The sequence below is a fragment of the Scyliorhinus canicula genome, chromosome 19 (genome assembly GCF_902713615.1).
Source record: "Scyliorhinus canicula chromosome 19, sScyCan1.1, whole genome shotgun sequence".
NCBI classification, from domain to species: Eukaryota; Metazoa; Chordata; class Chondrichthyes; order Carcharhiniformes; family Scyliorhinidae; genus Scyliorhinus; species Scyliorhinus canicula.
The window spans coordinates 94,444,012-94,458,824 of record NC_052164.1 but is presented as its reverse complement, the minus strand read 5'-3'; the positions used below and the strand labels follow the sequence as shown (position 1 = coordinate 94,458,824).

Sequence of the window (14,813 nt, the reverse complement as noted above, 5' to 3'; positions counted from 1 at the left end):
GCAAGAGGGGGATGACCCCATGCCGGGAGGGGATGGGTTTTGGCGGGAGCTGCCGGGGTCAGCAGAAGTCAGCTGACTCACGGAAGTACCGTGGAAGGTGCGTCGCGGCTAGGAGGGGTCCTAGCCGGGGGGGGGGGATACCGGGTTGCTGCTGGAATGACCAGGAAGGAGCTGGTGTGGGCCGGGGGGGTAGAAGAGAGGCGTTATCGCGATGGGGAACGGGTCGGGCGGGGCGAGCTGGCCTGGGGCGAGCAGTCGATAAGCTATGGCTAGCCGGCGCGGGAGGGGGGGCGGGTTGCCCTCTGATCCGGCTGATTACCTGGAACGTGAGGGGGCTGAATGGGCCGGTTAAGAGAACTAGGGTATTTTCTCATCTGAAGGGGCTGAAGGCGGACGTGGTTATGCTCCAGGAGACCCACTTGAAGGTGGCGGACCAGGTTCATCTGAGGAAGGGGTGGGTGGGGCAGGTTTTTCACTCAGGATTGGACGCGAAGAACCGGGGGGTGACCACCAGAAAGGCAGAGACACAGTGGAGGAGGGCGCAGGGCGCGGTATATGAGTATGGGGAGAAGGCGAGCAGGATGTTGGCGCATCAGCTCCGCAGGCGAGATGAGGCTAGGGAAATTGGTGGAGTGACGGATAAGGGTGGGAATATAGTGCAGAAGGGGGCAGAAGTAAATGGGGTCTTTAGGGACTTCTACGAGGAACTGTACCGGTCGGAACCTCCGATGGGGAGAGGGGGGATGGAGAGCTTCATGAACAGGCTGTGTTTCCCAAAGGTTCAAGAGGAGCTGGTAGAGGGGCTGGGGGCGCCGATAGAGTTGGAGGAGCTAGTCAGGGGGATCGGACAAATGCAGTCAGATAAGGCGCCGGGGCCGGATGGGTTCCCGGTGGAATTTTAGAAAAAGTATGCGGATCTGGTGGGCCCCCTGTTGGTGCGAACCTTCAATGAGGCATGGGAGGGGGGGCTTTGCCCCCGACGATGTCGCGGGCACTGATCGCTCTGATCCTGAAGCGGGATAAGGACCCCTTGCAGTATGGATCATACAGGCCTATCTCGCTCCTCAATGTTGACGCTAAGTTGCTGGCGAAGATCCTGGCCATCAGGATAGAGGACTGTGTGCCAGGGGTGATACACAAGGATCAGACAGGATTTGTCAAGGGACGGCAGCTCAACACGAATGTGCGGAGACTGCTAAATGTTATTATGATGCCGGCAGTGGAGGGGGAGGCGGAGACAGTGGTGGCGCTGGATGCAGAGAAAGCGTTTGATAGAGTTGAGTGGGGGTATCTGTGGGAGGTGCTGGAGCGGTTCGGATTCGGGGAGGGATTCATCAAATGCGTGAGGCTGCTCTACGCGGCCCCGATGGCGAGTGTAGTTAGCAATGGAAGGAGATCGGAGTACTTTAGGCTCTACCATGGGACCAGGCAGGGGTGCCACCTGTCCCCCTTGCTCTTTGCATTGGCGATTGAACCTCTGGCTATGGCGTTGAGGGAGTCAGGGAGATGGAGGGGTCTGGTGCGGGGTGGGGAGGAACATCGGGTATCGCTGTATGTGGATGACCTGCTGTTGTATGTGGCGGACCCAGAAGGGGGAATGCCGGGGGTGATGGAGCTGTTAGCGGAATTTGGGGGCTTCTCGGGCTAGAAGTTAAATTTAGGCAAAAGCGAGGTATTTGTAGTACACCCGGGTGATCAGGAGGAGGGAATTGGGAGGCTCCCGTTTAAGAGGGCAGTGAAGAGTTTCAGATACCTGGGGGTGCAGGTGGCCAGGAGTTGGGGGACTCTCCATAAGCTTAGTTTTACCAGGCTGGTGGAGCAGATGGAGGAGGAATTTAAAAGGTGGGACATGGTACCGCTATCGTTGGCGGGTAGAGTGCAGTCCGTCAAAATGACGGTTCTCCCGAGGTTCTTGTTCCTCTTTCAGTGTTTGCCCATCTTTATCCCTAGAAGGGTGACTAGCAGCATCATGAGCTTTGTTTGGGCACATGGGACCCCGAGGGTGAAGAGGGTCTTCTTGGAGCGGGGTAGAGATGGGGGGCGACTGGCATTACCCAATCTCTCGGGGTATTATTGGGCGGCCAATGTGTCGATGGTGCGCATGTGGGTGATGAAGGGGGAGGGGGCAGCATGGAAATGGATGGAGAGAGCGTCCTGTGGGGATACAAGCCTGGGGGCCCTGGTAACGGCGCCGTGGCCGCTCCCTCCTACGAGGTATACCACAAGTCCGGTGGTGGCAGCTACCCTCAAGATTTGGGGGCAGTGGAGACGACATAGGGGAGAAGTGGGGGGCTCGATGGAGGCTCCGTTAAGGGGGAACCATCGGTTCGTCCCGGGGAACATTGATGGGGGATTCCAGGGTTTGCACAAAGCGGGCATCAGACAGCTGAGGGACCTGTTTATTGATGGGAGGTTTGCGAGCCTGGGGGAGTTGGAGGAGAAATTTGGGCTCCCCCCGGGGAACATGTTCAGGTATCTGCAGGTAAAGGCGTTTGCTAGGCGGCAGGTGGAGGGATTCCCTTCGCTTCCCGCGAGGGGGGTGAGCGACAGGGTGCTTTCGGGGGTCTGGGTCGGAGAGGGGAAGATATCTGATATCTACAAGGTAATGCAGGAGGTGGAGGAGGCGTCAGTAGAGGCGCTGAAAGCTAAGTGGGAGGGGGAACTGGGGGAACAGATCGAAGACGGGACATGGGCTGATGCCCTGGAGAGGGTTAATTCTTCCTCCTCGTGTGCGCGGCTTAGCCTCATCCAATTCAAGGTGCTGCACCGGGCCCACATGTCCGGGTCTAGGATGAGTAGGTTCTTTGGGGGTGAGGACAGGTGTATCAGGTGTTCGGGGAGTCCAGCGAACCATGCCCATATGTTCTGGGCATGCCCGGCACTGGAGGAGTTCTGGAAGGGGGTGGCAAGGACGTTGTAGAGGGTGGTGGGATCCAGGGTCAAGCCAGGATGGGGACTCGCGATTTTTGGGGTTGGGGTGGAGCCAGGAGTGCAGGAGGCGAAAGAGGCTGGTGTGCTGGCCTTTGCGTCCCTAGTAGCCCGACGAAGGATCTTGCTACAATGGAAGGATGTGAGGCCCCCAAGCGTGGAGACCTGGATCAATGGCATGGCGGGATTTATCAAACTGGAGAAGGTCAAATTTGCCCTGAGAGGATCGGTACAAGGGTTCTTTAGGCGGTGGCAACCTTTCCTCGACTTTCTGGCTCAACGATAGGGTACTGGGACAGCAGCAGCAGCAGCAACCGGAGGGGGGGGGGAGACGATGACTATGTTTGTCTATTTAACTTTAATTTATTTTAAAGTTTTTTTTGTTGTTCATTGGGGTTGGGGGGGGATGGGGGAGATGTGATACATGCGCTGATACGGTCTGGGGGATGTTACAGTTATTATGGGGTTATTTTGTTGCATTTCATTGTTTGTTGTTATATTTTCTGTAAAAAAAATTCCAATAAAAATTATTTTTTTTTAAAAAGTATTGATTTATTGAAATGTGGGAAACATTGGCAGAGTAATAACGATGAATAATGTTACCGAACAGAAAACACAGGCTAAATCAACCCCCGCTGCAATTAGCTTTCTAATTGCTCTTTGTTTCTTAACTGTTCATTTCCATGGCAGCCTCCGGTTATTTCTTGGAATCTAACAATGTCAGAATCGGAGTATAAACTAACCCTCTTTCAAAATACTCCCCATCCTATGTTGATCGACAGAAAATACAGACTTTTCCCAGTATGTGAGCCATCACAATTTGTTAGCACGGGCAGCATGGTAGCACAGTGAGTAGAATTGTTGCTTAACAGCTCCAGGGTCCCAGGTTCGATTCCCGGCCTGGGTCATGGTCTGTGCAGAGTCTTCAAGTTCTTCCCGTGTCTGCGTGGGTTTCCTCGGGATGCTTCGGTTTCCTCCCACAAGTCCTGAAAGACGTGCTGTTAGATAGTTTGGACATTCTGAATTCTCCCTCCGTGTACCCGAACAGGCGCAAGAGTGTGGCAACTAGGGGCTTTTGACAGTAACTTTATTGCAGTATTAATGCATGCCTACTTGTGACAATAAAGATTATGATTATTAGCAAGTTATTAAAAATAACTTTTTTTATATAAAGGGCAAAGAAGAAAAATAACCAAAGTATAACAGAGGAAAAACCCATCTAAAGAATCTACTGGTAATCATTAACTCTAGCAGTAAACTCACCTGAAGAATAATTTAAAAAGTTATCTCCAGCTATCACAACTCAAACTATCAATAACAGAGCAATGGGGAGGTAGCAGCAATCTCTATTAACACTGCTCCCCAATGGGTCAATGGTTGCAGAATTATCCCGATCATTCCACTGCACTCTGTACTCGTTCAGTCATAAGATATTACAGATCTTTGAAAGTTAATTTTATGAAGTTTCTACTTTTCTGAGCATCCTTACCCTCCCATTAGCAGCATTTTTCTCTCCTGCTGCATTTTCCTCTCTTGCTGTCTATGTTTTCCAGACAGTCTATTGCTGTGGAATTCATTTTGGAAATCCACATAAATACAGATTGTACAACTTATCCAAACATTGCAATTATTGGTTAAGGCTGAAAGAAAAACTTGTGTCCCTATGTCACACCTCATCTTAGTCTTTAAATAAAAATATATTTCTAAATTCTTGGGAAACAATGAGAGCTCTTAACTTCAGCGGTAGTACAGTTATCTAGGAACAGTATACACCATGCAATCTCCTTCATGTGACTGCAGAATTTGTTCAGTACATGGCAAAAGTGCTGTTTGTGTGCCGTTATAGTTAGTCCTTTGTACAGTGTTGAATTAAAGAGAGCCAAAGGAATGTGACACGAGTCGTTCTGTGAAGACGGCTTTGGTTGTTTCCAACTTTCTTCTGCACTTTTATTATTTATTTTGCAACAAAACTTGAAACAAGGAACTACTCATTTTTAAGTTCCATCACAAACTTAATTAAAAATGCTGCTTTGTTGTCAAACAGGCTGACATGATTGGGTTAGAGAAGTTTTCCATATATAAGCAAATGATCTTGCCGAATGTTACCATTTTCTTCTTTATTTTCTAAATAATTAAGTAAGTACTGTTAAGAAAAGCATAAACAAAACTTGTTTATTTGGTTTATTCAAAAGCCTAAAATCCTTTTGGGGCAGCATTTATAATTAAAGCAATTGCCCCAACATTATAGAGTCCATTTGGCATTCTGAACCTTCAGAATGTCAAGTGTTTTTAACCTTCACTTAAAGAATGCCTGGTCTTCTTACACAATAAGAAAAGACCCAAGAGGAATAGGAATGATGCTTGATTCGACTATCAATCTAAGACAGTATGAAACAGATCTGTGATCAAAGAGACGCAAAAATATGAGCCCTTTTGAGTAGAGTCCTAGTTGGAGGATTCAAAGAATCTTCAGACCAAAAGGCACAAACTATTTTTGTGTGATGAGTAGAAAATATCATTCAGTGGGTCTGTTCCTGCAATGAAGTCACTACAAGACAGTGAGAATCAATTCTATAAATAATCATGATCCAAGAACACTGCACGTTATCTTCAGCAAAGGTCTGTCCAAGACACTATTGTTTGCAACAGAATCAAGCAAAAGGCCCACATTTGCTCTGTTTCAATATAACGAGAGTAAAACATGGATGAAAGGTACTGTCATGATAACTCTCAAAGCAGGACAGGCAACAAGGGATGAAGCATAACATTCCCAATGCCATGATTGCAAAAGTTAGTCAGTAGTATGCATACTGTACCAAATAATGCTGAAGCTGGGTAGATAGGCAAGTGAAACGGTCTTTGGAAAATAAATAAAGTAAGGAGTGAAACAGTTTGTTAATTCATTATCACCCATTCAGGTGCCGAGGTCAAGAACTCTGTAAAGCAAATAACAATTTCACTTTTACTGTGAAATTAATATTTCTCTCATTAAAATTTACATTTCAGTTACGGTTGTCTAAAAAAATCATGGAGCTTCCATACATGGCTTCAGGTTATCCTAACCTAGCATTCTTGTGACGATAACAAAAGTTGCTACAGAGGCATCAAGATTGCAATTGGAGATAAAGAGCACGAAAATAGACTTCAATGAATTTAGAATCAGGAGAATTTTTGAAAAAAAATCACTTGAGCAAATAGCACTATTGTTACGATCAAGTGATCTATGCAGTGAACAATAGGAGCCAATCACCGGGGTTTCTTGAGTTAAAGAAAGAACAAGTTTATTATCCACAAATAATAAAAAATGTGACGTCTTTCTCACACACATCAGAAGTGAGGAAAGTTAAAAGAATACAAGGTTAGAAGTCCTTTGCTTGTCTTTGAGGTATAGGTTATTAAACATTGCAGCCGATTGAAGTCGTCTGGTTCGGTGGAGCAGGTAGATGTAGAAGATGTTGCAATCCTTCCAAGATCTCGCAACATTGGCAGATCTTGGGTATACTGATTTATTGAGCCGGGCGCTGCATTTTTTCTGGGAGTTGGGGAGGGAGAAGAGAGGGGCAGGAATGGAAAGAGGGATAGCAAGAGAGGGAGCACAAAAGAGAGCAAGAGAACTCTGCCCCATTAGCAGCTTCCCCAGATTCCTCTGCTTCGGCTCAGCAAACCAAGTTCTTAAAGTGTTTTCTGCTGCATATTCCAAGGGAATTTGATTACTAAGCCTTCCGTAGTCATAATAGTAGAACAAGTAATCACATTTTGATGTTTCATCTCAAGAAACTTTTGACACTCTTCCAGATAGGAGAAACCAACAGGAGATTTGGTTGTTTCATACTTCACAGAGAGTTAGAGTATCTGCTGGTTGTATATTTTGGCTGACTAGCAGTTCTCCATTGTCTTGATGGAATCAAATTTGATAAAAGAGCAGCACTTTGCATTTTTAATATCTTCCTTTCAATAGCCCTTTTAGAAGTGGACCTTGACACCCTCAGGTATGAAATTGCACAAGCTCAATGTCAGGGCATAGTTGCAATAATAGCTTTCCAGAAAAGGTCAACTCACAATTCCAGAAATCAGGTGACACATGGCAGACATCCTTAGTCAGTGTATTTTCTTGTCTTGAAAAAAAGGGTTCTTTTTAAACACTCCAGCATGCATTTGGTTAGCTGGTGAAGCTTAAGGTAGATATCACTCAGTCACAATTTCCCGCCGTATTAACACAATACATGATCAATTATCCAATTTCAATGAGTCTCCCTATTTGGGCAAGAGAAAAAGGATTCCAATCTGCTGCAATGATTTATTTAAGGATAAGCAAAAAGGTAAAGGAGGTGTGTGCTGTTGTTGGTAAAGGATGAAATCCTTGCAATAGTGAGAAAGGACATTTTGGTGTAGAAAGCCTGACATACAGGGCATGTGACGCCAATGTAGGTGCCATGCGTGTGACCTGCTCTCTGCCATCGCTTCTGGCGAAAAGACTCCATCGTTCATATTTAAAGGCCGGTTGCGGCCGGCACTCGTTAAAAGCCAGTTAAGGCCTTTGTGCACTCTCCCGCAATCGTGAACACTGCAATCACTCCATGACCCTCCTGTCATCCGCCTGCAACCCACTCGCAGGTCGCAACCTGCAGTTTGAAAAGCCCTGCTTTACAGGGTCAACTCCACGACCTCTCGTGCCCAGTGGCACTTCATTCAGTTCAAGATGTTTGACAGGATGCACTTGACCAAGGCAAGGATTACTGGGTTCTTCCCAAATGTGGAGGATAGATCTGATAGCTTGCCCCAGCGTAACAAAAACATATGTTTTGGCCCTGCCCCAGATCTGCTGGCATCTGTGCTTCCATTTTTAGCACTATGTCAGAGATTCTCACGGTGGATTTAAATCCATGTCCATTGGTAGCCACATTTGGTTTTTGAGATTCACCGGCATTTCACTTTGATTAGGGGCGGATGTTGTCGCCTTTGCCTCACTGATAACCCAGAGGCATATATTTTTATTAGTTGGAGATCTCCCATTCTGCCCAGTACTTCTGCCTGGTTGGGTAATTTAATGTCATTCATACACTTAGAGAAAATGAAGCATACCATCAGTGGGTCAATGGGGAAGTTCTACCTGAAATGGCAAGTACCTACGGCAGGGGTGGGCAAACTTTTCCGTGCAAGGGCCACATTCAGAAATTCACAATTTTAAAGGGGCGCATAGTATATTAAGTAAAATAATTACTTCACCCGGTTATGATTCTGGGCGCCTCCTATAGGAAATAGAACAGTACAGCACAGAACAGGCCCTTCGGCCCTCGATGTTGTGCCGAGCAATGATCACCCTACTCAAGTCAATGTATCCACCCTATACCAGTAAGTAACCCCCCCCCCCCCCCCCCCCATTAACCTTAAAAAAAAATTTAAAAGAAAAAAAAAAATCTTTTATTTTTTATTTTTATGACTTGGTGGGCCGCATAAAGACCTTTGACAGGCCGGTTTGCCCACCCCTGATCTACGGCATGATCTAACTAAATAAAGAGTGCATTCTGCATAGGATAAGCAAGGTCGTAGCGCCGGGCCGACACCGCTATCTAACTGCACTCTCTATGTTTTTAATGTGTTGCTGTCGTGCCCCCACCACCACACCCACCCACCCACCCACCCACCCACCCACCCACCCACCCACCCACCCACCCACCCACCCACCCACCCACACACACACACACACACACACACACACACACACACACACACACACACACACACACACACACACACATACACACACACACACAGTCGCATTTACTGTATCGAAGAGCTACAGCGAGCGGAGATCCTCGTGCAGGAAGAGATCAGGCAGCCATTTTTAATCTCTCAACTCCTCGACCCCCCCCCCCACTCCCCCCGCAACAACCGATGAGGGGGCCATTGTGTCCCCCTCGTGGGCGCGATCCCAGCGTGGGCAAAATGCCAACCTAGCCCAGCCTAGCACCTTGGCAATGCCAGCCTGCCACCATGGTAGTGTCCCTATCAGCCTGGCAGTGCCACCCAGGCACCTTGACAGTGCCAGATTGGCAGCCAGGTGGCACTGCTAGGGTAGCAGTGACAAGGTGCCCAGGTGGCACCAGCAGGGTGCCACACTGCATGAAGGACGACTACACGAGGGCTTCCAATCACCTGGGAGATCCTGCCCGTTCAGTTTTAAAATATTTTCAACGATCCTGAATGTATAGACAATCTTTCTATCTTTTTAAATGATTATTAGTTGGAAGTGTAAATTTAAGAAAAACATTGTAGATCTACACTTTGTTCCCAGGCTTGCAAAGGAGTGAACAACTACCTTTCTAAAGAAAGTCCACCAGCACCAAAGTTATTGGATTCTATTATAAGATCTGATACATGCCTTGCAGAGAACAACCAGAGAAAGCCAGGGAACTACAAGAAATGTTTTCAACAACTGATCAATTTTGGTTCTCCCCTACCTGAAGCTAACCTCAATGTTTATAAACATCTGAGGTGATAAGTGCTTTCACTTCCTCATTTTCTTAACAGAAAGCACTTAACTGCTTTTGATGTGGGCACGACCTGTCAATCATAACTAGTTGTTCATAAACATTGTGGTTAGATTCAAAGCAGGGTAGCTGAGATGTAGTCAAGCGTGAAGGAAAATTAAAACAAACAACCTAGATATCTGGCTGTCTGCAAGCTATTAACAATTCAGTTACACCCTATGAAAAGGTTTCACCCAGCAAAGTCTTACAAGCAGCTATGAGAACAATGGATGGTCAATTTAACTACATAATATATAACCCTTGTTATCCTGACCATATAACTAATGTAAGATTTGCTCATGCAGTTGAAGTCAATCTCAGGCAGACAGTCCAAATCATATTCAATCTCATCATGCACCATCAATTATTAGATACTAGATACAGCTTTACTAATTACATTCAGTTTTAAAATACTTTCAACAATCATGAGCCTGTGAACAATCTATATATATATTTAAACAATTTTTAGTTGGTAGTGTAAATTTAAGAAAAACAAAGCAGATCAACACTCTGTTGCTAGGCTTGCAAAGGAGTGAATGACTACCTTTCAAAAGAAAGTCCACCAGCGCCAAAGTTATTGGATTCTATTAAAAGATCTGATACATGCCTAGCAGTGAAACAACCAGAGAAAGCTAGGGAACTACAAGAAATGTGGTCAACAACTGATCAATTTCTGTTCTCCCCTATCTGAAGCTAACCACAATGTTTATAAATATCTAGGAGGTAAGTGCTTTCACTTTCTCTTTTTCTCAGCAGAAAGCATTTAACTTCTTTAGATGTGGGCAGGACCTGTCAGTCATAGCTAGATGTTTATTAATATTGTGATTAGCTTCAAAGCAGGGTACCTGAAATGCAGTCAAGCCTGAAGGGAGATGAAAACAAACAAAACAGACACTGGGCTGTCTGGAAGCTATTACGCTGTCAATTACAATTACAGCTATTTCTCTTTGAAAACGAATAGAAGCCTCCAGATCAAAGGATCTGAGGTGGTTTAAAGCCTTGTGATGCGTTTGGCTTTCTATGAAGTAACAACTGCTGTTTTAACACTTCTGTCTAAGGCATCAGATGTAACGGGCTGGTAAGTGAAAAAGCAGGGTCTTCACTGTTTCTGCCTGGACTGCTATTTATTTTCCAGACAGGGGTGACTAACGGGGGAGGGGGGCTGTCTCTGATACGGGGTCTGAGGGTCTCTAATGGCGGATTCTTCTGATGGGGAGCTTGGGTAGTGTTGTGGGTAGCCCTCCAATGGACCTTGGAGGCACCAACTTTAAATATTTACCCTCTTGACCCACCGCAGGGTCCTCCAGGACAGGGCCAAGCTTGAAACTACTTGAACCAATCCACGCCAGCATCCCAGCTGAGTGGCCTGGAACATCATAGGGGTGTGGAGAATTGGACTTTCCAGCCAATTAATTGGATATAAATGGGTTCAAATGACGAATCTGCATCATCCTGACAGCACAGGGCATGTAGCTCGCTGCTGCCGCTGGTTGGGGATGGAAACTTCGGAACTTGATCAGTGCCCGACCCTTGATTCTCTGCTGGATCAGGAGCCCTGCTATATCCTTCGGGCAATGGGCAGCAGAGAATCCACCACACTATCAGTACTACATTGAAAAGCTAGAAAACAACAGAAAATAAGAAAACATCTACTCGTAAATACCTTGTGCTGTATTAAGGACCAACAAAATTTAACCTCCTTTAGAGTAAAGTTGTGATATAGTTTAGTCGAAAAATAATCTGTTGTAGCTGCAGAAAAAGTTCACAAAAAGGGCTTCCAAAATAGAAGGGTAGGTTTGTATTGTTCTTAGAAAAGATGGTTAATCTAACTTTATGTATCACAATATTTAAATTTAATGACAAACTATTTAATTCAATATGTATCATTGCTAAAAATCCAACACAGCAAAACATCAACTTTGAAGGATGTTTTTAAAGCCCTATATTGCTAACATCCATTACAAATCAAGGGTATTTCACTCACCAAATATCTCCCCACCACTTGCATACTCCGTCACCAAATAAATCATCCTTTCTGTTTCCATAACCTGCAGCACAAGGACATAGTAGAGACAGATGAGGATAGTCCCAAGTTTTGAAAATACTGACGAGTCATGGTAGTTAAACATATAATACTCAAAAGGGAGTTAGAGAAATACTTGAAGGAAAAACAAATCACAAGAATATGTGGAAAGAGCAAGGGAATGCAACTAACTAGGCTGCTCATAAAAGAACTCGTGCAAATGCAATGCGCTGAATAAGCCTCCTTCTGTGCTGCACTATTCTATGATTCTACAGTCGAAGGAAAGAAAGAAAATAAAATGAAGAGAGAGGATAGACTTGTCCTTACATCACATTTTTCATGACCACAGGATGTTCTAAACTACTTTACAGCTAGTGAAATATTTTTTAAGTGTAATTACTGTTGTAACACATGGCGGCCAATTTTACAACAAACTTCCACAAACAGCAATGTGATGACCAGATAATCTCTTTTAGTGATACTGACAGAGTGATAAATATTGACAGCAACACGGGGATAACTCACCTATTCTACTTTGAAATAGGACTATGGAATCTTTACGCCCAGCTGAGAGAGCTGACACAGTTGAGTGTCTCATCCAAAAGGCAGCACCTTAAGCAATGCACCACTCCAACACTGCACTGAAATATCAGCTTTGCTTTTTGTCCAGGAGTGGGATTTGAACACTTAACTTTCTGATTCACAGGCAAGGGTTCTACCAACTGGGCCTCAGCTGACACATACTGTAAAAAACATGTACCTCCGAATTTCACATCTATCTAATCAACAAATTAATTTCCTCCCATGTTCACAGACAAAAAGCCAATATAATTTTGGTTCTCTCCTCATCTCTCTCATTATCTACCACTGACAAATTGTGCATGGTTCATTTTTTCCTTTCTGTCTTCAACCTTTCTCCTTATTCCTGGCCGAGATAATTTTTGTTGCTGTTTTTATATATCTATGTATGACTCTCGCCCTGGTCTCTCTCATCTTGTAAATATGTCTGTTTCTACAGTCTCTTCACTTCTGCATGCCGCCTCCTCTGTGCACAGATTGCAGTTCATGCTTTTCCCTATGTTGCCTGTCTTATCATTTTCCTTCTGTCACATTCTTTTTGTGTGTTTCTCTTTTAAAATGTCAGCCAAACTATATGCCTGTACCACCTTTGTTTTGCTTTGTTTTTCCTTCTTTAACAAATCAATTTGCTTTTTCTTATTTTTTTTCTCACTTCCACAGGGAACATTAATTAAAAGAGGAGTATTTTTCTGTTACATAATGAAATAGAAATCAAAAACTATAAAATTTATTAATTTACATCTGCAACCTGAAGGCAATGGGGTAACACTCGTCAAAAAACTTTAGTCAAGGTTTCTTTCATTATATGCCCTCTGCCTTTAATTTTTAAAACAAACATCAAATAGCAAGAACAGTAAGGTAGAGACTGAAGACAACAGTGTGTACATAAACAGCAGTCAACAGTAGAATTCACTTTAACACTGATTTTACGTGAAACGTTGCAACTCAGTTTTTTTGTAAACAACTAACACAGCCTGCAATATTTGACATCTGTTACACAGGCCTTTGCTGGTGGTTTGGAAGATCAAAACACAAGCGTCCTCATTCTACAATCCCCAGCCACCAATTTGTAGGAAACAGTAAAACACACTTCATCACAAGTGGCATGTTTTCAAATATTCCCTTGTACTACTTTTGTCAAAAGGCATAATAAATAAAACTTAACAGGTGACATTACAGCCATTGTTCTTTCTGAAATGCAAAAGACAGATCGAGAACTTGGAAACATTGCAGGCGCCAGGCAGTTATGAAGCTTGAAGCACGACAGAAAGAACAAAGAGTATCTATCGTGGCACAGTACAATATTTGAGTTTGAGGGTATTATTAGACAGCAAATATTTAAAAGTATTCCAGAAAGCTTTCCGTCACGTGGACTACTGTCTGTTTGCCGGCACACAGTTCATGTTTAGTGAAAGTAAAGCACAATTTGATGCTTGAGAGAAAGTTATACGGCAGTTATGCATTCATAGTTAAAACTGCTCAGAAAATTAGACTTCAGAAGCTAACAATCACCTGAATGCTGCCCTGCAGCACTCTCTTTCCTGTTCAGGAATTATTCACCATAACTGGTACTTTTGTTATCGCTAACAGACATTTTTATGATCATTAAGCTTCAAGACAGGTAATTTTTTTTAAATAATGATGTTAGGTTAAGGATTTGAAGGAAATTAGTTTATTTTTCTTCATCTGATTGGAACAGAGCACCTTAGTCACAGTACAACAAAAATGGTCTAACTTCAAATTGCATTGCAGGTTTTATTCCTTGGATTTTACTAAAATGATAGCATTTGTTCCATCAAAACTGTAATCTATACGCTGTTCAGGTTATTAAAAACACACGGAAAGGAAGACTTGTAAGAAACTGTTGTTCTTTTACAATCAAAGAAGTAAAGGGTCATTAATATAAACAAAAAATGAGAGACATACTCATTGGGTCAGGAAGCATCTGTGGGGAGAGAAACAGAGTTAGCATTTTGGTAACCTTCCAGCAGACTTCCCAGTATTTTGGTGTGGAAAAGGATTCTTAACGGCGATGTTTTAGCTATAATGTTAGTGCTACTTCAACAAGCAATGTCAGTAATCTCCCTGATAAGTAGGAACAGTTCCATGAAATCAGATCAATAATGTGCCTGATATTTGTGCTCTTCTAATTGAAAACATGGGCTGGAATTCTCCAGCCACTGGAATTCTCTTTTCCTGCTGGCAGCGCACCTCTGCCCACAGATTTCCCGGTGGTGTGGGGCGACTTCAATGGGAAATCCCATTGACAAGCGGCTAGGAGAGTCCCGGAGCCGGCAAATGTCACACCACCAAGGAACAGACGGTTGGGGGAATCGGAGGATCCCGCCAAAGAAATGAAAATCAATCCTTATAAAAGGTATAAGACTCTCACCTGGTACAACCTAATAATATGGGGGTGCCGGAGCATTTTCATGATTTGAACTTCTCTGAAGATCTTCTTCAGGTTTTCCTCCTCTAATTGTGTTTTATCGACTATCTTGATAGCAACCTAAAAGGCAGAAAAATCTGAAAATTAGAAAACTTAAAAGAGTTTGTGATAATTTAGCAGATAATCCAACTGTAATCTTAATACATTTTACAAAAGCTGCAACTGGTTATAAAACATTGGTTTAGTGTAGCCAAATCTTTCATAATTTTCTCCATTTTCCTCAGCCTGCACATCTGACCAGTTTTTCTTCTGGCCTCGTTTCTGGTTGAGTCACGGACACTTTCACAAATTTATGAGTAAAATA

At 44.1% G+C, this 14,813-nt stretch overlaps 1 protein-coding gene across 4 annotated transcripts in view; it reads right to left on the bottom strand.

Moving 5' to 3' along the window:
- Positions 1-14,813, bottom strand: part of sik3 (SIK family kinase 3) — a 308,820-nt gene that overhangs the window by 149,586 nt on the left and 144,421 nt on the right. For all 4 annotated transcript variants that reach the window (XM_038779338.1, XM_038779335.1, XM_038779336.1 and 1 more), the window contains exons 2-3: positions 14,453-14,569; positions 11,443-11,506 (exon numbers count right to left, since the gene is read on the bottom strand). In XM_038779338.1, coding sequence (XP_038635266.1) covers positions 11,443-11,506; positions 14,453-14,569 — 181 coding nt within the window. The remainder of the gene's footprint in view (positions 1-11,442; positions 11,507-14,452; positions 14,570-14,813) is intronic.